The 26,090-nt window shown below is 43.9% G+C and overlaps 1 protein-coding gene across 8 annotated transcripts in view; it reads left to right on the top strand.

The window, feature by feature from the left end:
• The window catches only part of ASAP2 (ArfGAP with SH3 domain, ankyrin repeat and PH domain 2), a 173,300-nt gene that overhangs the window by 97,787 nt on the left and 49,423 nt on the right, over nt 1-26,090 (top strand). For all 8 annotated transcript variants that reach the window (XM_072771135.1, XM_072771134.1, XM_072771130.1 and 5 more), the window contains exons 4-11: nt 43-117; nt 1,746-1,795; nt 3,857-3,986; nt 8,546-8,631; nt 15,392-15,467; nt 15,759-15,845; nt 25,517-25,620; nt 25,715-25,784. In XM_072771135.1, the coding sequence (XP_072627236.1) occupies nt 43-117; nt 1,746-1,795; nt 3,857-3,986; nt 8,546-8,631; nt 15,392-15,467; nt 15,759-15,845; nt 25,517-25,620; nt 25,715-25,784 (678 nt within the window). The remainder of the gene's footprint in view (nt 1-42; nt 118-1,745; nt 1,796-3,856; nt 3,987-8,545; nt 8,632-15,391; nt 15,468-15,758; nt 15,846-25,516; nt 25,621-25,714; nt 25,785-26,090) is intronic.

Raw genomic sequence — 26,090 nt, 5'->3', positions numbered from 1 at the left:
AAAAAGGAAATCGAATGAGAATTTTGTTTGTTTGCTTTTTAGATTCAGAATATGAACAACATCATCTCCTTCCCCTTGGACAGTCTGCTGAAGGGAGACCTGAAAGGAGTGAAAGGGGTATGCCCTCAAAGAACCAACTCTCCAGGGACGGCCGTTGGGGGACGTAGAATTGCAGTCCTGCTGGCCTGTCGAGGCCACAGCACACACCCAGCTTCTTACTGGATAAGATGGTTTTTTGCTGCCTCAGTTTCCCTCGATTTGCTACCTTGGCATCACCTTTCAGGCATACCGGTGGTGTCCCATGGCCTTTCCGGTCATCTAGCTGGTGCCATAAATGTGGGAAAGAGAGGAGGGCAGGAAGGGAAAGAAACTGTTTTCTGTGAACAGTTTTCAGGCTCTGTTGGTTGAGTGGGGAAGCCCATGTGGGGAAGTCTGGTTCTCAGGCCAGTGTGGCTCTCACTGACTGTTGCGGTAAGGGTCCTTGCAAGGATGTAGCTTCCTGGCAGGAAAATCCGCACCAGTAAGGCTTGAGCCAACGTTATTTTTCCATCCTCCAAAGGACGTTCATTGTTCAGAATAAACGCCTAGGCTGTGATTTGTTTCATGAACACGTGAGTGAGGAAGTCGGCTCGAGTGGTGTCTGTACCAGATGCTGAGCAGTAGCCGCTTTTGCACGTCATTGGCCCAAACAGATGTGTGATCTGAAAGACAGATGATTGTGCCCCAGTTCTTAAATCACATTCTCTGATTGGATCTGCACGTGATTCGCAGGCACGTCTGGCTCATCCGGAAGCCTAGGCTGGCCAATCTCAGCGACCTCTGCAGAGACCTTTCAGTATTTACTTCCCAGAGCTTGCCAGGACTGGCGAGCTATTACGAGACTGAGGAACATTCCTCATCGTCCTGGACCTAGGTCCTAGAACACATGTTAGCCCAGTTAGCCAGCGAAATGGGAGGGCAGGGCACACGAGGTAAAGGGATACACATCCAGGTAGGTGGGAGCGTGACAGGGTACTGCTCCTGAGGCTTGAGCCCTGAGTCCAGGGAGGTACAGGAGTAGGAGATAAGGCTTCCAGGGTGGGAAGGGCTAGTTTGTGGAAGGCCTCCAATGCTGGGCTATGAGCTTTGGCCTTGTCATAAGGCCAGTGAAGAGCCAAAGAAAAAATAGGCCTCCTGACCCCTAAAAAAGGAGGTTCTTACAAAAGAACCCTGTTAAAGGAAACACAAATAGATGGGAACCATTTGATAAAATTTTCAGTGGCTCAGTATACTTTTGAGCCAGCTTTTATGAAAGCATATGAGGTCCGAAGTTCCAGACAGAAGAGTGGAATCAGGAGACCTCAGGAGAAGGTGAACAGCCTTTCTGTCATTGCTCTGGGGGCCCAAATCAGGGTTACATCTCCTATTCATTGAAAAAGTCAGTGTCCCTATTTTTTTGTAGAGAGAGGTACTAAAACACTTGGAGATTAAATGGTTCTCTGGGTGGGGTATCTGGTCCTGAGTTCATACTCACTCTAGCTGGGCAGTGCGAACGTGCCGGGATTCCCTGCTTCCTCTGTGTGTGTGTGGCAAAGCTACTCATCTAATTAAAAGCCTGTACCCTAGGTTCTTTATTTTTCATGGGATTGCATACATCATTTATTACAGAAATTAATGCTCCTTTCAGGACCAGTCCAGGAATAAATAAGTTGTCTTGCCCAGAAGTTAATATGAGTTCCGTTTAATTTATGCCTCTCTGTTTACAGGATCTGAAAAAGCCTTTTGATAAAGCTTGGAAGGACTATGAAACAAAAATGTGAGTGTTTCCATTTTTTAAAAAAATGTATGAAATTTGAGATCTTAATTTTAAATTGAGCTTTTATGGCTCAAAGGTATTTTTTAAATAAACCTTAACCTAGGGGAGACTTCACTTAAACCTGTGTTGCTGTGGTCCGTTATGATGCCAAATGCTTTCACACTCGGTGTCTAAATTTAGCGAAGCTAGGGGGACCTCTTCAACGAGTTTCTCCTGGTCCCTTTTCTGTGATGTCATAATGGTTACAGAAAGTTATTTTCAGGAAAGCTAATTGAAGAATGTGAAATCCAGGTTGTGTCAGAGGTGTTTCTTTCCCTCTTTTAAAAAAAAAATGCTTTCCCCATTTTGTCACCATTTACGATGGCAATGCAGTTTTTGGCAACCAGCTTCCTGGTGATTTGCAAGAGCTGTCTGCTTTTAGTTTTGTGTCTCAATTTCCCTGCAACACCAGTCCCTCAGTTTAGAAAGAGAGAGAAAAGAGAGATAGTTGCAACACCCTACTCTAGCCTTATTTGATCGCTTCATCTGCCATAAGAACAAGAAGAAAGGGTTGGTTGGTTCTTGGATGTGCACCACTGTTTCCACTGAAGACATGACCACTCTGTCCATCTGTTTGTGCCATAGCACATTTCAGATCACAGTCTCTCCTTCCCAGCATGGGAAGGTTCAGCTCGATGGAATTGGGCTGGCGATTGTGGGGATAGTGGTTTCAATTACTGTAAATACTTGAGAGACAGAAAATATTTTTAAATGTCTCATGTTTGCTTTGCAATTACTGTGCATCGGGTAACAATGTAGAGTTTTCTGAGTGGAAATAGAAACTTTAACATGAAGCCATCTGTTACAGAGAGAGGTGTTAAGAAGAAAGTAGTTCCAGATGTAACTACAAGTATTTAAGTAGACCTGGGGTTTTTGTGTTTGTATGTGTTTTGTTTTTAAAACCAGCCTTGGGTGAGGGATCACGAAGCTCAAACCAAGGAATACCAAACCTTTGCTATTTGTCCCCTTCCTGGAAATCTTACATTTCCATACTCGAAGTTGCTTGGATCCCCAAATTCTGGATTTTTCACTAATGGCATACATTCACCTATAATCACAGAGTGTTGAGGTAGATGGCCTTGAAGGTCTGTTCAAGCCAGAGAAGTTTCTGGCCCTTAGCACCGTCCTCTGCATACCAGTACAGGACACTCGATGGAGAAAGGATCGCCACTCCTGCTTTATAGACAGGAGGCCAGGACTTGGTGGTTTGCTGCTGGTCAGCTAGCGAGAAGGTCACTGAGCCAGGGCCAGTGGGTGACTTTCCATCCAGCTGCAGTTGCCACCACCCTCAAGTGCCTCAGACGGGATACTTCTGTGTGTAACTGAACCTGGGCCACAAGGGGGGTTTGAGGAGGATTGCCTGAAAGACTCTGCTGGTTCCGAAAGGAAAAGGCTCGAAGGGGGAACAAGATCAAATTCTGTAAAATCAGGACATACATAGAGTAGGGACAGAATTACTCACAAAATGCCAGAATTTGACAGTGCAAGAGCTTCAAATAATTCTCAGATAAGTTTTAAAAGTAACTCTTTAATCGTTTACATGCGAGGTTGATTTCTGCAGTGATGAACACTATCCTAGTCAAGACAGAGCCCTGGCAAGGCCCCGCTCAGGAGGTGGGTGGAGAGGAGTGGGAAGAAATAGGAGGAGGGAGGGAGTCCCACCACACAGCCCCGTGTGCTGCTCAGCAGGCACAGCGACAGATACCCAGACAGATGGACAGAGCACTGCCCTAAAGGAGACCTGAGGCATGCACAGGCTTTCTGCCTCTTTTGACCCAGATCTGGCACAAAGGAGGTGCTTAGGAAGTATTTTTTGAGTGAGTACTCAACAAAAAGGGTCAGATTTGACATTCTTAGGATCAAATGCATGTTCCTTTCCAGTAAGTAAAGAGGCTATCTTGTTTCTAAAAGACTTGTGCACATTTGTGTTGCAGGCTGGGTAATGGCATCCCGGCAAGCCTGTCCAGTGCAGAGTGCTGTGCTAAGAGGCATCTCAAATTATCCTTGTTTTTTCACCTGTAGAACCAAAATTGAAAAGGAGAAGAAGGAGCATGCCAAGCTGCATGGGATGATTCGCACCGAAATCAGTGGGGCTGAAATTGCTGAAGAGATGGAAAAGGAGCGGCGGCTTTTCCAGCTACAGATGTGCGAGGTGAGCCCCAGGGGTGCAGGCTCCAGCTACAGATGTGGAAGCACATGGGGTGCAGGCTCCAGCTACAGATATGGGAAGTGAGCCCTGGGGGTGCAGACTTCAGCTATAGATGTGGGAACATATGGGGTGGAGGCTCCAGCTACAGATGTGGGAGCAGAGCACCGGGGGATGCAGGTTCCAGCTATAGATGTGGGAGGTGAGCACCAGGGAGCGCAGGCTCCAGGTACAGATGTGGGAGCACAGGCAGTGCAGGCTCCAGCTACAGACGTGGGAACAGAGTACCAGGGGTACAGGCTCTAGCTACAGATGTGGGAGCAGAGCACCAGGGGGTGCAGGCTAGCTACAGATGTGCAAGGTAAGCACCAGGGGGTGCAGGCTCCAGCTACAGATGTGCAGGGTGAATGCTGAGGGTGCCACCACGGTTGGGAAGGTGTGGGATGCAGGTTCTGGCAGGGTGCTGGGTTCCAGGTGGGCTGCCTTCACCAGCACATGAACTCCGGGGAGTGCACACTTCCCAGAGGCTTCAGACAGCACACTAATGCATTATTGGACTCCATTTGTCTGATTTCTCTTACAAGTGGAGCCTGAGTCTCTGGGAGGGTGGGATAAGATAAATCTAACATCAACCATTAATTAAGAATAAGAAAGAAACTAAAGAAACATTCTCTCTGGCCTCATAGACTCACCTCTCACTGGTGCATTGCTAGAATACTCTCTCCGTTAGTGTTTTTTTAATGAGGTATCTGGGTTCCCATTATACCAGTGGAATTCATGAGGAAGGCCAGGGAGAAGTCAGCTGGAAAAAACTGCAGCCGGTCCCCTGTGGGTGTCTGTGAGTGAGTGAATGAGTGAGTGAGGACATACTACGGAAAGCCAAGCCACCTGCCTCTGAAGCGCTTCCACCCAGATTCACTCATCAAGGCAGGCGGCCCTGGGGAGTTGTTCTGCTCTGCTCTGTTCTGCAGCTTTGAGCCCTTGCCTTTGTGGGGGGAGGGAAGTAGCACTGATGCCCTGGGACACGTCCCTTGCTGGAGGCTGAGGGGGGCAGGAAATACCAGACACCGATCATGAAGGCCTTTTATGCCTTGCTTGTGGGTAAGAAGGGGAAGAAAGCCCTGTGGAAACCATTCTCACCTCTGCCTGAGGGTCCCCTCTCCTGACAGTGCCCATGGAGCCCCTCGTGCTCCTTGGCAATTGTGCCATGGCAGCTCAGACTTCAGTTTTAGATGTGCCAAGTGCTCGGTGATGTCTGTGACAGGCCCCAAAACTGGCTGAGCCTGCTCTCCGGCACCCTGGGAGCACTCCACAGCAAAGCTGAACCACAAGGCACTTTTGACTTCAGAACGTTTATTAATTGCAACGGGAGTTTAACTTTTAGAATTGTGCATCTTAGGAGTATATTTAAACGAGTTTTTATTCCCTGAGCAATCTCTTCAGTGGTCAGTGGCACAGAACCAGTCCCAGGATCAAGGAGAGGATATTAGTCTCACACCAGTACAGCCACTCCAGCTCTTTAAGTTTCTGTTTGCATGGAATTTCTTTTTCAACCTGTGTGTTTCTATGACTCTAAAGCGTGTTTCCGGCAGACAGTGTTTTTAAAATCTAGTCTGACAAACTCAGCCTTTTGATGGGATTGTTTAATCCATTCACATTTGATGTTACTATTGATGTGGTTGGATTTATGTCTGCTGTCTTTTTTTGTTTTTTATATCTCATGTCTTCTTTATTCCTTTGTTCTTCCTTTGCTCTTTTTTCATTAAGTGGATATTTAGAAAGTTAACTAAGCTCTAAGTCTTAAGAGGAGAGTGGATGTTTTTAGAAACGTGTTGTTTTGTAAACAGACCTCATATGTAACAATGCTTGCCTGGCCGATTTCACAGGTTTCACAGGGTGTTAGGGGAATCAGTCCAGAGGTTATGAGATGGGATAGGAAATTGCTGTTTGTTACACCAATATGAGGTATTGTTTCTGTTTAATTGGGGTAAAAATGAGTAGCAGTGTTTTACAAAGAATGGGTTTGGAACAGGTGTGTGTGTTTATGTTGTGTACAGTTTATGCTCTTCTTTTTTTTTTTTTTTTCTTTTTTGGCTAGTAAGGAGGAAATACGTTAGCTTAAACTCTGCAAAAGACTGCTTGTTTAAAAATGTTTAGTGAATTGTGAAACTTAACTAGTATATCTTTGAGGTGAGGTGCATTGCACCCAACACTAGTTAAATCTCCCCTTTTGAGGTGAGGTGCATTGCACCCAACACTAGTTAAATCTCCCCTTCAGAGTGAGTAGATCCGTGCACTGGTGAAGTAGTTAATTTTATTGAAAATGTCCTGTCTAGATGATGCCTCTCAGTTGCACACTTGCTGGGGGTTCTGGCAGTTAGTGGATGCAGGCACCTTATCTTTGTGCAGAAGCATCCAGAGGAGGACATACCTGATGAAGGATACTCATGTGGGCCAAACAGAAGTGGGCTGGAAAAGACTTTCCGTGGGCGAAGGAGGAATATATTTGAAAAGCAGCCCTCCCCCCCGCCCCCAGGCCCCAGAATCTCAAAGTGAATAGATTGCTGGAGTTATTCATGGTAAAATTGTTCAGCTAGTTCCTCATGCCGAACATCTCAAGTATCATAAACTCTTGCCATTGTTTAGGTATCTAAAATGTTAGTTGCCCAAGATTTAATCTAAAAGAATGGCTTTCAGGTATTCATTTTATTTTATTTCATTTTATTTTTAAAGATTTTATTTATTCATTCATGAGAGACACACAGAGGGAGAGAGAGAGGCAGAGACACAGGCAGAGGGAGAAGCAGGCTCCATGTAGGGAGCCCGATCTGGAACTTGATCCCGGGACCCCAGGATCATGTCCTGGGCCGAAGGCAGGTGCTAAACCGCTGAAGCCACCCAGGGATCCCCTCAGGTGTTTATTTTAAAGCTGCTGAACTTTTTCTTCAAAATGAATTTTGTAGAGAAATTCAGTGTGCCATAATAAGTAGGTAATATAGAACATCTGGGTATGGAGAATGTATAAGAGATCCTCTCTTGTTTTTCTGTGATTATAAAAATCCACACTTTAAAAAATTAGTCTATATATATATGAAATTAAAAATCACCCCAGATTTTACTCACCAGAAGATAAGCACTTTGACATCTTTCATATATATATATATATATATATATATATATCTGTGTACATAAAAATAATTTGTATAAACAGGATCATTCTCTACTGGTGCTTTGTAACCTGATTATTTTGACTCATGAGTATGTCATGGGCATCTTTCCATGTTGGAAAGTCTTTGCTTCACTGGCTTCATGGCTACATAGCAATTTTTTGTGTGTGGCTGAACCATACTTTAATTTTCCATTCATTACATTTGGGTTGCCATTTGTTACTTTTACAAACAAGTCTGCACTGAACCTTGTTATCTATTCATCTTTGTAAATGTCTATGATTATCTTCTTAGAATAAGTTCCTGTAAGAAGAATTTCTATGTCAAAAGGTCCACACATTGCGAAGCATCTTATTAACAGCTTAACCATTTGACACGCTGCCAAGCATCTTATTCAGTTAACAGTAAATAAATATCAGACTGAAAGAAGAAAACATAAAGGTGCTTGGTATAGGAAAAGGAGATTTTGTACTTGATTGTCTCAGAGCAGTGCGCTCGCTCGCTCTCTCTCTCTCTCTCTCTGGCTGGACTGTGGCTTGAACATGAACTTACTTCCCAGGTTATTGCTGAGTAGTGGGCGTGGTCAGCAGGGGTCGCTGCTCTTTCGGAGGCACCCAGTCTCGGAGAGGACATGTTGTCAGAGTTCTTTTTGTTGTATCCTGACCGTGGAAGGGATAGAGAATTTATGGAGTCTTTGTTCTGCAAACCTTTAGCAAAGAACAAATGTATTTTCTGATGCTGGTTTTGTGGATTCCCTGGGACTTCTGGATATTTTAGTGGCCATTCCTGAATTCTCCAAGTTAAAAATGGCTTTCATTCATTTCAACTCAAAATTTGGTTTTGATAGCAATCACATTTTTTTTTCGGTGCCGGCGTTAGAGACGTGGTGATGAGAGTCTCCACTCCTAGACACTGGTAGTTAGTGTGGCAGACAATGAGCTGCCCGAGAAGGGACATAGGACGGAAGGCTGCAGATAGAAAGAGCCCATTCCCTCTCAACATCCACATTCTTTGTGTAGCTCATAGAAGATTTCCTCTAGCAGGTTAAGATACAGTGTCTTACTACTAAGAGTTGTGTTTCAAGATAAATATTTAACTACCTGGACATCAAATAATTCACGTAGCACCAGACTGAGAGAAATGTTTAGTTCTGGCATTCAGAAAGTACTAGGCATCTGCCAGGAGCTCTACCCCCAGAGAAGTGGAGAAACACTAATGGAGAGACTATTCTAGCAATGCACCAATGAGAGGTGAGTCTGTCTATGCAGCCAGAGAGGATGTTTCTTTAGTTTCTTTCTTATCTTTAATTAATGGTTGGTGTTAGATTTATCTTACATAGTGGAGAAGGCAGTCTGTCCTGTTCTGCATATGACACACCATCTTGTGTTTTCTTAACAGTATCTGCTGAAGGTCAATGAAATTAAAATTAAGAAGGGAGTGGATTTGCTGCAGAATCTGATCAAATACTTTCATGCTCAGTGCAAGTAAGTTCTTTCTCTTTGCTCTGATGTTATTTCAGCTGTTTCTCTCTTTATGGCCACTTCCGATAGATGCGTAGTATCGTATCGAGGAAAATAAACATTCCTTTAAATGTAAAGGGCGTGAGGTACAGGCAGACACAGTGACATGGGTGAACCTCAGAAACATGTTAAGTGAAAGAAGCCAGACACAAAAGACCACATTCTGTATGATTTTATTTACTTGAAAGATCAGAAATAAGCAGATCTACAGTTTAGTGATTGCCAGGGCTTAGGGGGACTGGGGAGTGACTGCTAATTGGGGTAATGAAAATGTTCTAAAATAAGACAGTGCTTATGATTGCACAATGTTGTGAATATAATAAAACCCCTGAATTGTACACATTATAAGGGCATATTTTGTGGTTTAAGAGTCTTTTTCAATAAACAATAAAAATAAACAATATAAAAATCTAGAGTAATTCTCAGATGTATTTTTTTTACCCTTTTTGCAGAATGACAAACAAGATTGATCTAATACACGATTCACAGATATTTTTTGTTTGCAAGAAATTAGATGGGGAGTGGGGGGGCAGCCCAGGTGGTTCAGCGGTTTAGGGCACCTTCAGCCCAGGGCCTGAACCTGGAGACCCGGGATCAAGTCCCAACGTTGGGCTCCCTGCATGGAGCCTGCTTCTCCCTCTGCCTGTCTCTGTCTCTATCTCTCACTGTCTCTCTGTCTCTGTCTCTCTCTGTGTCTCTCTCTGTCATAAATAAATAAAATCTTAAAAAGAAATTAGATGGGGTTAGTGCAGTATATTAAATTAAGGAAATACTTTCATATACCTATATTCTTAAAGATTTTATTTATTTGAGAGAGAGAAGAGAGAGTGAGAGAGCCCAAGTGGGGGTAGCAGAGGGAGAAGCAAGCTCCCCACTGAGCAGGGAGCCCAACTTGGGGCTTGATCCCAGGATGCTTGGATCATGACCTGAGCCAAAGGTAGATGCCCAACTGACTGAGCCACCCAGGTGCCTTAATGTATTATTTATCCTAGAAAGCAGTTGACAGCACTGAGCTAAGAAGGCTGAATCTGGTAGAGAAGGAAAAGCTTCTGTGTTTGGGGCTGCCTCATACTCAGCTTGGCCTTCACTCGAGCCCTTCACAGCCTGGCCCTTGTCATGCCACACTTACTTTCTTGCTTCTGCCATCCCCCCACTTCTGCCCGACCCGCAATCCTCACATACACTGGCCCCTAGCTCGTTCCTCACTTGCTGGGCATGTGCCATGTGTCTGGCACTGTCCTAGATGCTGGGGATAAAAGAACGTACATCACAGACATAGTTCCTGCTTGAATCAAGTAGGCAAGTAGGCTTACGCAGTGGGTTTCTGATTGCACGTCTGAAACATGTTCAGAGGTGTTGGCATCTAACAAAGAACAGACTAGAAGGACCCGATTTAGATTAAGATTGAGAGCAGACACAGGATTTTTTTTTTTTTTTTTCCTGTTCCTTGCTGTATTCTCCAGCCACCAGACACGGTACCTAGCACAACACATGGTACATATTCAAATACTTCTTGAACTAACTGCATGCCTCTTTGAGGAGACCTGTATTCTGAGATCTGAGTATCTAGCAGATGAGGAAGAGGGGAAGAACATTCCAGGCAAAGTCAAGATCTTGAGGCAGGAAAAAGCCCAGTGTGACATAAGCATAATGAGTGAGGGGGAGGTTAGTGTGACATGAAACAGGATGGAAAAACCTAGAGACATGGACGGCCTTAGGAGTCTTAGGAAAGGTTTTAGATTTTATTCTAAGTGTATTAGAAAGCTCTCAGAAATTTTAAGGAAGGGATTCACTCAGCAAATAGTGCCTGGTCTATAGTAGGAGCTCAGTATTTGCTCATGAACCTTCAGTTCTGATGGGGTGGATAAATAGTAAACACGTAAGAAAACCTCTAACAGTTTTTAGGGAGTGGGCATGGTTATGAACAGGGAAAGGGGAGAGAGAGAGCAGTGTTGATGGGAAACATCTGGGAAGGCTTCTCAGTTCCATTCCTGTGTTAACAAAGGGACAAGCAAGAATGGGTATGGGCATCCTGGCACAGTCCACGGATGGTGATGTCTTGGCCTAGACTGGTGACAAAGCCAGCAGAGGGTGTGACGATGTGAGAACTCTTTGGAGGTTGAGTTGCCACACCTGCCTCTTGCTTTTTGCCCAGCAGGCTATGCCCCATGCTGATGTGTCTTTGTACGTACTGCTCCCTTTCCTAGAATGTCCCACTGCTCCCTTGTTGCCTTCCCCTAGCTTATGGTCACCCTAAGACCTACCTACTGCTACTTTGAAGTCGCCTGGTCTTCCCCTGATAGAATTATACTTCTATTACACTTCTTTTCCTTCTGAGGGTATCATTATACTCTCTATCTCTAGGATGGTATCTTTCATGCTGTGTCATGTCTCTCACCAAACTGTATATTCTTTAAGGAAAGGGGCCATGACATTTATTTGTTTAATCTATGGTGCACGGTGCTTTAACCTGGCACAAAGTTACAGCGGTGAATTGCACTGTTGAACTTTGCCCAGCTTTGGAACTCTTAATACAGCATCGGTGACAGTGCATCTCTGAAGCATCTCAGGTCAAGCAGCAGAGGAAGCTATGCTGTGTGATTCATCCTAGGTTAAAAGAGGAGCTCCAAGCTTGGGAAAAGAGTCTTGGAGGATGGACAAAGACCCTTAATGTGTAGAATTTCCAAGATGAAATCTTTTATAGAGACTCAAAATCCTAACTTTGTGATTAACATACAAATTACTTCTTCAGCATTTGTCCTCATAACCTTATGTGAGGCAGATTAGGAAGTGGGTCGCTTCCTTGCTAATATTTTATTTTTAAGAAGCTATTCTGGGATTTCCTTTTTTCTCTTTATTTTGCCCAAACTGATCCGTTGGGTAGCAACAGACCACTTGTGGAAAAGTGAACTAGTTGGCCTTTTATGGGCATGAGCTCAGTAACCTTTAAAAACGATGAATCTTCTATTACTTCCTCTGTGTGTGTGTGTGTGTGTGTGTGTGCGCGTGTGCTCGTGCACGCACGCACTCTGCATGTTCTTCAAATCATCTGCACAGCTTTGACTTTTTTAATTCATATTTTGGAGCATAAAATGCAGAGCAGAAGTGACTCGGCCATTGGACGGAGGACCACGTGGCCATATGTTGTTTGTTCTAGGAGTGCCCTTATGTTCCCCAGTTAGCATTCCCAGTCTCCCATCCTTAGCCCAGAAAAGCACTGTGCCCTGATGGGCAGAGGCAGCCAGCTCAGGCAGCACATATCCCCACATGCTGCTGTTCTCTGCAGGTGTAGACTAGACTCTGGGAGCCATGTTTGAGTGTTCACTCTTAGAACTGCTTAGATATGTATTATTTTGCTTTTGATTCATTTTTGCTCTTCACTTTCAGTGTCCTTGAAGAGTATTTCATGTTTCTCTGTTTTTATTTCATTTAAAGAAAGAATTTGCATCTCTGCTTAGTTCCTGGAATATCCTAAAAATTTGTCTTAAATTAGCCTTTGCTGCTGAAGGTTGAGACTCTTATTCTCTAATGGAGTCTAGAACTAGGCCAGTCTCTAAAACAATAATGAAACAAACAAAAGCATCCCTGTTCTAAAAGATGATGATGGGGATCCCTGGGTGGCACAACGGTTTGGCGCCTGCCTTTGGCCCAGGGCGCGATCCTGGAGACCCGGGATCGAATCCCACGTCGGGCTCCCTGCATGGAGCCTGCTGCTCCCTCTGCCTGTGTCTCTGCCTCTCTCTCTCTCTCTGTGTGACTATCATAAATAAATAAAAATTAAAAGATGATGATGAATGTTGAATTGACTTGTTCTTTGAGCTGGTACCTACTGAGAACCACGATGACCACCTGTTACCTGATGTACTTGGGATACAGTGTTGAGTGAGACACCAGGGCCAGGGTGCAGAGGGCAGGTGGGTCTTGGGCCATGAGAATGGGGTGTTCTCATAAAGCCTGTGACCAGAGGGAGAGGCCACGCTGCGTGGGTGGGAACTTGAAGACTGAATCTCAGTGAGTGCATTTTAAAGACTTGAGAGTTTAATCAGGCTGGGTAGAAAACATTTAATTAAAAAATTGATATTTAGTAATATTGACAGTAAACATTGTTTGAAGTTTGGGAAAGTGTTAATTGTTCAACCTAAGAAAAATGTGCCAGGGTTTGTATTTAGAAATGTCACAGTGAGGGCACCTGGGTGGCTCAGTTGGTTAAGTGTCTGCCTTCAGCTCAGGTCATGATCTCCCTGTCAGGAATCTAGCCCTGCATCAGGCTTCTTGTTTAATGAGGAGTCTGCTTCTCTCTCTCTCTCTCTTTCTCTCTCTCTCTCATTCTCTCTCTCTCTCTCTCTCATTCCCTCCCTCCCTCCCTCTTTCCCTCCCTCTCTCCCTCCCTCTCTTCCCACCTTCTGCCCCTCCCTACCCCTAAAAAAAAAGATGGTACAGAAAGATAAGGAATTTGACAATCAGAGGGAGGAGGTGTTTTAGGTAGATGGTCAGAATCAGCTAGGTGATTACAAAGATAAAAACCAAATCTTAAACCCAAATAAATCTGTATCATTATTCCAAGCGCACTGCCCAGTGTCATGCTGAAGGTGTTTCTTGTCACCAATGAGAACTCTCTGAGAACTTGTCTCTGCTACAGGCTCTCTTCACCATGGCGCTTGCTGGGCATAGAAGCTCTTAGAGCTGAGCACCGGGTCCCTAAGAGTAGGAGCCATTTCCATACCAGTCTCCTGCAATACTTTTCCTACTCCTTCCCCTGGTGTCCCGCCCCCACCTATTCCCACCCCTAAAGGGGTCCCTTTCCTACCTATTTCACAAAACTTTGAAGTAATTAAGGAAATAGTTCTATATAGAAAAAATGTAACTGAAGCAAATCATGAGAACCAGATAAGTTCCTGACAAGAGGGGAGAAGCTCAGTTTTTCATTCCTGTGTGTGTGCCTCCAAATTTCCTTCTCAGTTGAAAGAAGTACCTGCTGTGTGTTGGCCATTGTGCGAAGAGTGGAAAGCCCAGAAATGCATAAGATACGGCCTTTCTTCCCTGACGGTGGACACAGACCCCTGGAGAAGTCATTATAACACTCTGACACGGTTGCCATGTCAGAAATTTATTCCATGTTCAGAAAAAGTGTTAGGTAAAATGTAGGAATGAGACTATAAAATAAAGAATTATGCGTGGATCTAAAAATTAAGGTTAGAACATTCTCATAGCGCAGCTTCTGTGATTCCTGCTGCCTGGCTGGTAATGGTTCATAACCCACATCCTGTGTGTGTATTTCCTTCTTCCTTCCTCCTTGGAATTTCTGTATTAAATATCATGCTGCATTGCTTTTACAGCCCCTTCTGTTCATTACATACTTCATGTAGGAAAGTCCCACAGGACCGTTGCTGAGTTTAAAAGTTGATTAACATCACCTCACAGGAGCACATGTGAGACCCAGATCACATTTTGAAGATCATCTCCTTCCAGGAACCTGGCTTAAGTTGGAGACTCTTTCCTTCATTAATTTATTTTTTCACTCACCAAATACTGTGTGCTTGAAATGTGCCAGGCTTTGTGGATACCGTGTCCTTATCCTCTTAGAACTTTGGATCTAAGGGAGGGTGGGTATAGTTTAAATAATCACACTAATGACTACATAATGGCAGTTGTGCTAAGAGTTTTGAAACAAGAGACAGGGTGCTCTGAGAGAATATAGCAAGAAGACTTCTTTTAAAGTAAGGGATCCTGGAAGCCTCACAAACAAAGTGATATTTAACTTAAAACTTGAAGAGTGGATGGGAATAATCCAGGCAAAACAGAAGATATCTGCAGGGAGAACTCTAGAAAGCAGAAGCCCTATGTACAAAGGACCTGAGGCAGAAAGGATCTGATGGCTGTTGACGGAAGGCTGGTGGTAGCTCTGGAATCTAGTGAATGAAAGGGGGTAAATGGTGCTACTTAAAGCTTGGAAACAGAGACAGTAGCCAAATCTCACAGGCATTACAGGCCTTGTTACATTTTGAACTCTGCCCTGAGCATATGAGGGAAGCGTTTTTCTTCTTTCTTCTCAAGAGTTATACAGCATGCTTCAGAGGCAGTGCTGAGCATCAGCCCGCTGGTGCTGCAGAAAAACTTGTCTAGCTTCTCTTCTATTTCCTGCATCACACAAACGCCTTCCCAAGCATTGAGTTCTGGGCCTTCAAAAAACAAAGTTTCCTTTTGATATCTGATCCCAAGTTCTCCAGCCACATTTCCCTGTTCTGCAGATGTGGCACAACCATTCACCTGCATCAAACTGGCTTCGTTTTTTTCTTCTTCTCTTTTCCACCCAGCTATTGACTATCCAGGCAGATTTTTTGGTGTCTTGTTCTTATTTGCACCCCATTCTTTCTGACCTCAGGCTTTTTCATTCCTGAAACAGAGCCTTCACTGCCCTCTGTCAGCAGGGGCCTGTTTCCCATTATACACTGAAAATTTAGGGCTCCTTTCATATGGGTTGAGAGCAATATTATAAATACTTAGGTTTATTGCAGTTCCTTTTCTGTCACTTCTTGGCGGGTTTTCAGTGTCATTTCATTTCTTTGTTTGCCTGATATTTTAAAGTTTGGTTCACACAGTCCTTTCCCCTGGGAATGATGTAATGATTTCACTCACTTTCCTTTAAAAGAAGTAGCTTCTCCGTCTAATAAAATCGTTTCCTCTTTTATGAAAACACTGTCTCTGTCTCTTTTTTTCCTCTTAGCTTTTTCCAGGATGGACTGAAGGCGGTTGAGAGCCTCAAGCCTTCCATTGAGACGCTTTCAACAGACCTTCACACAGTAAGCAGCTTCCCTTCCATATGAGTGTCGAAATGGTTTTTATGCAACAAACACTCTGATTTAAACATTGCTTTATGTATGATGTATGATCCTGTGTTTGCATGCTGTGCCCCCCAGAAGCCAACAGCCTCGTGAAGGATGGAGTTCCTGTTCCCATCCTCTGTCATGACCAGGGGAGGGGTGACCCTTGGGGGAGGCAGTGGGCACGTTTATGTAGCAATGCCCTGTGCACTCTGGCACCTTGCCGTACCCCAGCTGTGCTGCTCTCTGCTTTGTTCTGTTTTTTGAAAGATAAAGCAGGCCCAGGATGAAGAGAGAAGGCAGTTGATACAGCTTCGAGATATTTTGAAATCAGCATTGCAAGTTGAACAGAAAGAGGTGAGAGAATTTAATTTTGATAGATTGTTTTTTTATATACCCGTGTCTCCAAGGTTTTGGGACAGAAGAATGGGACGTGCAGGTTTTCGGGATACCACAGTTCACTCACTCTGGGACTGTATCAGCCAGCACCAACCATTTGGTTTGCTCTTTCAGTTTGGTTTTGAAAAACCATCTTTTGAGATATGTTTATTTCATGGGGGGAAGCATTTACTGGAGCCCCAGCCTTCATGGCAGTCTATAAACCCTTTTTCTGCTCTGTGGTTGTAGATGAGCAGCTCTTAACATCTCTATTACGTAGATACTGGGTATTTATGCCATTAATTTTTCTACCTGGAACTTTGTGGTTTCCATGGCCCAGTATACGAGGACTCTGCCCATTTGGGCTTCAGCAGGTACAGACAGGGTGGCCACCCACGCCCGCCAGGCCTGACATCGTGCTCTGTAAAACATGGGGAGCTATGCTTTCTTACAGCTGCATTTCGATGAGCAGGAAACCTTCATTTCTCTGGCATCATCTTTCCTATAATCCCCTTGCTGCATGCTAACATAGAGTGACAATTCATGTCTTGGAGTCTTCTTAAAAATATATTAAAAAGTAAAACTTTAAGTAATTCTATGACCTGTTTACTATAGTGTGGATACTAACATGTGAAATTTAACCTAATCCCCTTCCTTGTGCATAAAAGAATGTATCTAAATGTGTAACTAGTAGATTTTAGATAAGTAACTGTTAAACTACTTAGCAGAGCATCGCGTTCACTGTCTGCAGTTTGGTATGCTCTATTTTAAGTTCTTGTACTATAACTGAATATTGTTGTTTCTCTCCCAAATGCATTTACCTTTGTGACCGAAGTCTAGGAGAGTAAGTAGTTCAGTATTTCAATAAATTGGAGAGTTCTGCATGCTTTCTTCATGAACTTCAATTAGTTTCTTCCATGCATACATTAATGGTTAAGTGGCATTTTTAATTTTAACTCTTTCTCTAGGTTTTATTAAAGGGTAAAGAATTTGAATTCACAAGTATCACTGAAATGGCACATTTCCAAGTGTACAGTTTATACTCTTGCTGTCGTCCCTTTGTGGAAGCAGAGCGGCTTACCCCCTCCCTCCCCTTCTGCTACCTAGCTGAATTCTCCACGTCCTTCTTGACCATGGCCAGCCCTGCCTCTGGAGACCACCTTTACTCACTCCAGCCCCAGGGTTTTCAGTTCCTGCTATTTCAGTCATGACATACTCCTGATGGGTATTGGCTGTGTCTTCAAGTGCACAGATGTTTTTTCTCCAGCTAGACCTTGAGCAGCTTGAGGCTGCTCTCCTGCCTTCTGTGCCTTGTCAGCCATCACATTGTAGTCCCATATTGCTCATTTACTAGGCTCTTGGTAAACGTGGGTCAGCTAAGTGAGAGATTGGCAGGTTGAAGTTATATGGGAGTGTTCAAAATTACCCACGGGGTGATGGCTTCCTCCCAGTCTAGAGAATATATATCCTGACACTTTGATGTTCCCAAACATGGACTATAAGCAGAAAAGTAAAAAGGAGAAAAAGAACTTAGAGTATGAAGGAAATAATGGCTGAAGTATAACTAGAAGACAGGGTTCTAGGTGTAGGAGCCCCGATGCCATCAAGGCAGCTGGCTCTGGGAGCAGTTGAGAGCCACTCTTGCCTGGAAAGGACTGTCACACCCATGAAGCAAAGCTCAGGTTTACAGTAAAGGAGAGCAGATGCTGGAGCTGAGTGGCCCTCTGGGTGCAGTGCAAAGGCCATGTTTACTTTGGCTATGCAGAATTAAGAGGTTTGGGAAAACTGGCTGTTGTCAGCTGGTTCTTTATAGTTTTGCAGAAAAGTATGACAAATCTACCAGCACAGACCAGTCTTTATGGTTTGTTATGTTTGTGTTTTTTTGTTGACCAGCCCAACTGCCCACGACTACACAAAGGGATCATAAGAACCTTCTTTACTGCTCCTCTTTGGATTTCTGCCCAAAGATCTAACTCCTCAGTCTCTTGATGTGATTGTGTCGTTCTGGATGTTATATTACACTCTTCATTGCTTTTTGGTGATGGTACTTATAGATTGGATGGTCTGTGAACACAGCTGCCAGTAAGAAGCAAATGTGTTTAAGTGGAATTTTACATATTATTAAATAATTTTTATGATTGGGGTTCCATCTCTTTCAGTTACAGTGAGAATTGAACATTGGGCACTCTCATTGTTTAGCTCTCATTCCCTTTTTTTGGATTCTCTCTATGACTTAGAAAACCAAAGGTGCTAATAGTTTCTATTTAACGTTTATAAAAATTCTTACTACATCATTTCAGTTCAAAAAAATTAGGTAACATGCCCCAGAGAAACTGTATTACTGGTTGGTAGAAGCCACTCTCCTATTTCTTTCCTGTAAATCCCATCAGCCCATCGGTCTAAGTGAAGAATGTAGCTCTTGCATATGGCGGCTTTGGGCTGCTTCTCTTTGTCACCCTATGGCCACATTTTAGAAAGGAGACTATGCTGCTACGATCCCAGTGCCCCCACACCTCACAATCACCAGCCTTTGTATTCTTTGATATCTCTGCTGTCTGTGAAGAAGATTCTACTGTTTGATTTTTCTACTTTTATTATGAAATTTGCAGTCTCATAGAAGAATTAAAAAATAGTTCAGGGAACACCTCTGTATGCATCATAGTTTTAACATCTGGGAAAGATCCCTTCAACAAAGTTAAAGCCCTTTAGTACTGCTCATTTTGTGTGAGCCTTCTGCTTCCCCACCCCATGTACATCCCATCTCATCCCATTGCAGTGCTGGCAGATTCTCTGCCAAAACCTCATTGTTGGCATGTGGGTTCTCTGCCATTTGCTGTTGAGAACCCAGACTCGTGCCTCCAGGGGGAGGACTCCGCGTCTGGGAGCTGGGGTTGGTAGGCCTGAGCGCTGAAACCACAATGATTTTCCCATTATGGGCATCTCAAGTGTGGTCTCTCTTCACATCAGCTTTATACTCCCCTCTTTTCTTTTCTTTCTTTTTTTAGGTTTTATTTATTTATTTGAGAGAGACACAGCACAAGAGGGGGAAAAGACAGAGAAGATAGGCAGACTCCCCACTGAGCAGGGGCATGCAGTGCGAGGCTCCATCCCTGACTCCATCCGAGGACCCTGAGATCAGGACCTGAGCTGAAGTCAGATGTTTAATTGACTGAGCCACCCAGGGCCCCAGTGATCCCCACTTTTCACATGTCCCTATCTGGTAGGAATGTGTTGCAATAATATGTGCTGTCCAGAGAACAGAGGTCCATGGCAGCTGTAATTCTCTTCCAACTCTGGCTTTCCTGGTCTAGGCTTGCATATCTTCCTATGCCTGAATCTGACCTTAATCACAACCCTCTGGCCAGGTATTCACTTCCTTGCTTCTCCTGCAAAGCTCCCAGAGGCCTGACACTGGCCTTCAGTTTGCCCTTCATGGAAGACTTCTTTATTGAGTCACACATTCAACTCCCATTTTCTTCTCTTTTCTTTTTTTTTTATTTAAAGATTTTATTTATGGGGCGCCTGGGTGATTCAGTGGTTGAGCATGTCCCTTTGGCTCAGGGCATGATCCCGGGATCCTGGGATCGAACCCTGCATCGGGCTCCTCACGGGGAGCCTACTTCTCCCTCTGCCTTTGTCTCTGCCTCTCTCTGTGTCTCTCATAAATAAATACATACATACATACATACAAATGTACGTACGTACGTACATTATCTATTAGAGCGAGCAGAAGAGGAGCAGAGTGGCGAGGGAGAGAGAATCTGAAGCAGACTCCCTGCTAAACATGGAGCCTGATGCAGGCTTGATCTCAAGACCATGAGATCCTGACCTGAGCCAAAACCAAGAGTTGGATGCTTAACCAACTGCGTCCCCCACCCCCCGGCACCCCTCAACCCCCATTTTCTTGGGGTTTCATTTCATCCTGCAAGCCAGGCACTGCACAAACAGAATAAGATAGATCTAATTCTCACCTCTTTTTTTTTTAAGATTTATTTATTTATTTATTTATTTATTTATTTATTTATTTATGATAGAGAGAGAGAGAGGGAGGCAGAGACACAGGAGGAGGGAGAAGCAGGCTCCACGCCGGGAGCCCGACGCAGGACTCGATCCCAGGACTGCAGGACCGCGCCCTGGGCCAAAGGCAGGCGCTAAACCACTGACCCACCCAGGGATCCCCTAATTCTTACCTCTTAAAGGGCTCTGGGAGTGGGGTGAGAAAAGTAATTGGGGTACAGTGTGATGAGAACTCCAGTGCAAGTCAGCTCCAGAAAAAGGTATCTCTCCAGTGTGGGCTACAGGTGTATGTGTTAGGTGGGTGTATGTCAGGATTGAGGGTTTGGAGGATGGCTCAGAGTTAATAAAGTCCCAACAGATGGGGCATTTGAGCCAGCTTCTGACCAGGACAGCAAATTTGCCTGAGTAGCTGTCTAGCAGAGCAGAAGAGCATGGATTTATCGTAGGTCTTTGCTTCCTACTAGGACAGTGTGGAGCTAGTAACCTGCCCTCTTCACACCTTGGTCTCTTTTTCTGTAAAACAGGAATGATATTGCCACCTCAGAGCGTTGTTATGAGAACTAGAGGAGATAGTCTCTATAAAGCACTCTACACATTATCTTGATAAAAACAGGGACTAGTTCATTCATTCAACACATACTGTGCTGCTAGATGCTGAAGAACCATAGTGAGCTACAAAAAAAATTATCTAATTGCCACCTCTTGGTGGTTGAACAGTAATGGATGTTGGTGGTGGTATCTCTGATAGGTTGACAACTTGATGCTCCCTGTTGGCTTGTCATCTGGCACCTTGTCTTCATGGCTGACCCCCACTTTTGCCCTCCTCCCCTCTCTGACTTGGGAGCCATCACACCCCAGCCTAGACTGACCCCCTCCCCGCTCCTGACCCCTGCTCCCCCACTTCTCCAGTTTCCTGCCTTCACCCACTGATGCCTGTCCCCTCACTGCATCAGGGGTCTGCTTTGTGGTTTGGCCAGGCCTACTTGCCTTACTTCTTAGGTTTTTCCAAGCACTTTATAACTGTGACCAGTAATCCCAACAACTACCTTGCAGGGCAGGTCGTATTAGTCCACATTTATAACGTTAAGTCTGAGAGAGGGGAAAAGTATACTTGCAGGAGCCCACTCAGTAGTGTCAGAACCAGGCTTTTAACCCTGGTCTTTTCTACTGCAAGCCTGTTCTCTTTAGCCAGATTGTAATCATACTTTGTATCAGACAAAATCTTAAAAATTATCCACAAAAACGGGGAATGTGTGGTCATGAGATTTGAAGACAGTATTCTTAGACACAGCTTAGTGCTTGCTTATCAAAGCCTCCAGCTCCTGGTTGTGTCCATGTGGGTGGACACACCTGTCGTACCCTGAGAAGGTACTGGAATGTGTGGGGGGACATACTTGGACATACAGCTCTCCCTTGGTAGTTAAACTTCAGGTATCCAGAGGTGACTCCTTAGCAATCCATATATCACAAGAATTGTCTGGACATAGACTTTCTGAGAGGTAGACAGATAAAGTAAGTTTGTAAGTTTGTTGTTGGTGGGGTTTTTTTTTTTTTTAGATTATTTGCTTATTTGAGAGACAACGTACGTGTGCATGCACGAGTGGGATGAGGAAGGACAGAGGGAGAAGGAGAGTGGGAGGGAGAAGCAGACTCCCCACTGAACAGGGGTCCCAATGTTAGGCTCGATCCCAGGATCATGCCCTGAGCTGAAGGCAGATGCTTAACCCACTGAGCCACCCAGGTACCCCTAAAGTATATAAGTTTTTATGATGTTCTAGAGTCTTAGGGAGCTTGGGGATACTTCTGATGTATGAGTAAACCTTTATGATATATGCAACATCATCACTCTTTTTCTTTTCCCTGTTCCTGAAAATTTCAAACATTAAGTCTGCTGCTCATCTGGGCAGTCTCTATCTTGGTAGGACCCAATGCCTAACATTTCATATGGCCACGTAAACTTTAGGGTTGTGGTGGTGCCTGGAGTCTGAGAACTTGTCTGGATGTCACAGGAAAGAGGATGTGTGCATATTGATAGAAAACCTTTGTACATACAGACAGTGTCCACCTTGTGAGGCTTGTTCAATCAAGCCCTAGGGCATCCTTGGCTTTTCTGAGGAAGTGCATAGTATGATGGAGAGTCTCCGAAAGTCAGGGGAACATGGATCCCCCGGCCCCGAGCCAGTCACCTCTCTATATGTCGTCTTCTCCCCAGAAGTAAAGGCTCTTTTCTCGTGGATTATATTCCATTGAATTGCAGTCTTGGTTATGTGAAAAGGCAGACTTCATTTGTCACCCTTTTACTTGATCAGGTATTGTATAAAATACCTGTATGAACAGGTGAAGAAAGGCTATTTTTGTTTGATCACCTGAAAGTCACCTTGAAGATGCTGAAATACGTAGTTCTAAAGAAGGTTTAATTTTATGTCAAACATTATATTCCTGCTATTTATACATTTTGAATTGTACAGCTTCAGATTTGCCTCCCTCCACTTTTTAATTGATTCAAGAAATCCCTGGTCTAAAGAATAAAACCGTAATTTCTTTCTTAAAGTCTGGCCACAGTTCTGATTGTGTTGAAAAGAGGAATGCCCTTTATCGTATTCCTAAGGGCTGTGAGAGTTCTGATTAACATGCTTGGCATGAACACTTTCAGCAGTGTTGTCACATGATTCCACCACTTAATTTGTGCAGGGTTTTTTTCTCCCCAATCAATAGTGGTATTTCTTGGTTGTACAATTTAGTCTTTTGACAGGTTTATTTTTAGTCTTTCACAGAGATTCGCATAGGTGAGAAGCACTTCTCTGTTTCTCCTCCACACGTTTATTCCCCATGATGCTTAACGCTGGATTTGCTCTATATTTCTAGTGCTAATGTTCTGCACCTTTGAGAGAATGTGGAAACTGGCACCAGCACCATCCTCACCTGATGGATGAGTTGTGTGCCCTCATTGTCTGCAGGCAGGAGTGCTATGTGAACTCTACGAAGAATGAGGACATTTCTCCTCTTTTGGGGTCTGTTTGTTTAGGCTCTGTTGTAATGGGATGCCTGAGCACATTATTAACTTCTCAGATCAAGATTTTTCTTTTAATTTTCTTTTTTGCAGAGTTATCCCATATATACTTCAGTTAAAAAGTCAGTGCTAGGAAAAAAAAACGAACAAACTGTTTTTGACAAACTGACTATGTTCATGGAATCAAGGATTTAATACTGTTCAGATGGTCAGCCCCAGACTGATGTGTGGATTCATTGCCATCTCTATCACATGCTCCCCCTTCCTTTTTGCAGAAATTGACGAGCTGATTCTAAAACTCATAAGGAAACGCAGGGGACCCAGAATAGCCAAAACAGCCTTAAAAAAGAACAAAAGTTGGAGGACTCATACTTCCTGGTTTCGAACTCACCACAAAGCTATAATAATCAAGACAGTGTGATACTGACACCAGGATAGACTTACAGATCAATGAGACAGAATTGAGAGTCCAGAAATAAACCCTTACACATAGGCCCAGTTGATTTTTCAACATGGGTGCTAAAACAATTCAGTGAGGAAAGAATAGTCTTTCTAACAAATGATGCCGGAACAAATGGATGATAGCCACAAGCAAAAGAATGAATTTGGACCCCTACCTCACACCATAATCAAAAACTAACTTAAAGTGAATCAGAGACCTACATGTAAGAGCTAAAACTCAAATTCTTAGAAGAAAACATAATTATAGGGACACCTGGGTGGCTCAGTGGTTGAACATCTGCCTTTGGCTCAAGTCATGATCCCATGGTCCTGGGATCGAGTCCTGCATCGAGCTCCCTGCAGGGAACCTGTTTCTTCTGCCTGTGTCTGCCTCTCTGTCTCTCATGAATAGATAAATAAAATCTTAAAAAAGAAAAGAAAGAAAGAAAACACAGGTATAAAATCTTCCTGACCTTGGAGTAAGCAATTGCTTCTTTTTTTTTTTTTTTTTTAAAGATTTTGTTTATTTATTTGAGAGAGAGAAACGGAGCATGAAAAGGGAGGGGGAGGCAGAGAGAGAGAAGCAGGCTCCCTACTGAGCAGGGAGCCCAACATGGGGCTCGATCCCAGGACCCTGAGATCAGAACCCGAACTAAAGTCACATGCTTCAACAACTGAGCCACTGAGGCATCCCAGCAACGGTTTCTTAGATATGACATCTAAAGTACAAATGACTAAAGAAACAATAGATAAATTTCATCAAAATTTTAAAATGCTATGCTTCAAAAACCTTTAAAACTATCAAGAATCCAGCTGGCTTGCTTTTGCTTTCAGATAAAGTCTGAATGCCAACACGAGTCTATCTGGCCCTTCTACCACTTGGTCCACTTCATCTTAGCTGCACTAGCTGTCCTTATCTCTGTAGAGGATGACCACAGCCTCCACTTTCCTCTCCAAGCCTCTGTGTGCCGTCCCTTATTCTCCACCTATTCCTGCTTTCAACTTGAAAACCCTCCATCCAGACTCCTGTGGTTTCCTTCACTTGGTTCTTTGCTTCTTAAGTACCTGTGTTCTTGGTTCAGGTCATATTGATTGACATGCATTAGTTCTTTCATGGTTCAGCAGTGCCTCATTTCCCAAAGGATGGTGGAGATGAGACTGTCCTCATGTCTTGAACATCCTCTGGTGAGGGCACATGGAAGGAGCATCGATGGGGGAAATGGAATTCCCTTCTACTTTCCTTTCTCCCTAACAAGCTCTGCATCTTAAAACTAAATCACTTATTTTCATCATATTTCTACTTCCTCTATTATGAAATGGACTGGCTGGGGGCTTCTCAATAAATAATTGGCCTGTGAACTCTGTTCATGTTTCATCCCCCCTGTTTGCTTACATCTGCCAGAATTTCCAGCGCTAGTATGGACAGCTCCTTTTCACGCTTGGCTCGGGGCTTCCAGTATCATCTGTTCAATAGTTGATCATCCATTGGATGCCTGGGGTTTCATTGACGGTCTTTGCCCTTAAGAAGCTGAAGAATGGAGTTCCCAGTTGTGCAGACTCAGCCATATTCTCAGCTGACCAAGCAGATGGTCTATCCTGAGGCTAAGCAGTTAAGGTTCAGTGCTTTGGCCCCTCTGCTGGGCTAATGGGTCAGGAAAGGAAGTTCAACACCTGTGATGGACCAGGTCTTCATGCCTGTTGTGACTCAGACCTTATTATAGTTACCATTTTACTGGGTGTTGTTTTCCTGTTTTCCAAGGAAGAAATGGAGGCAGGGAGCTTAGGTATCTTGCTTAAAATAATAGGTAAAACATTGTTTTTGGGTTTTTCTTGCTTTTTAAAGTGCTGCCTTTTCTAACACATATGTTACCCTTCTTAGTGAGCTCTGCTTTTGCCACACCAGGAGCTTCTTGCCATTACCAAGGACGTAAGGCTTGTAATTAAGTAAAATCTGTAACTTCCAGATGGTTTCATTCTTTCAGCCAGTTGGGGGATGCTGGTTTGACATTTCCTTCTCCAGCCTGGTAGGTGGCATTTACAAATTTTCTGGGTATGAATTTTATGTCCGTATTTTGGTGTGCCGATAGGTAACATTTCTCTAATTAAAAAAATAAATAAGATTGGCTTTTTTAAAAACTTGGAATCTGGACAGAATTAAACACAACTTCTTGACCACTTTTAGGATTCACAGATTCGCCAGAGTACAGCCTATAGTTTACATCAGCCTCAGGGAAACAAAGAACACGGGACTGAGCGGAATGGCAACCTATATAAGAAGAGCGATGGGTAAGTGGTTGTGTCACTAGAGTTTAAATGGTGGTTTAGCTCCTCTGTGTCCAAAATTGCTGAACTCTTTTTTTTCCCCCCATTTATCTATAAGGATCCGAAAAGTGTGGCAGAAAAGGAAATGTTCAGTTAAAAACGGTTTTCTGACCATATCCCACGGCACCGTAAGTATTCTCTTTTAATTCATGGTTTGCTATGGTGAAGCGACAGCGGGACACAGGCCACTGTGCATGTTATGGCCTTGAGGATGGATGCCTTTTTATTTTGTAAGATTTTTATTTACTTATTCATGAGAGACAGAGAGAAGCAGAGACATAAGCAGAGGAAGAAGCAGGCTCTTTGTGGGGAGCTCAATGTGGAACTCGATCCCAGGACCCCAGGATCACGACCTGAGCCAAAGGCAGATGCTCAACCATTGACCCACCCAGGTGTCCTGAGGTTGGATGCCTTTTAAAGTCCTCCCTACTAGA

This window comes from Canis lupus, chromosome 12, assembly GCF_048164855.1.
Source record: "Canis lupus baileyi chromosome 12, mCanLup2.hap1, whole genome shotgun sequence".
NCBI lineage: Eukaryota > Metazoa > Chordata > Mammalia > Carnivora > Canidae > Canis > Canis lupus.
The sequence above is the reverse complement of the archived record's forward strand: the minus strand, read 5'-3'. Positions and strand labels throughout refer to the sequence as shown.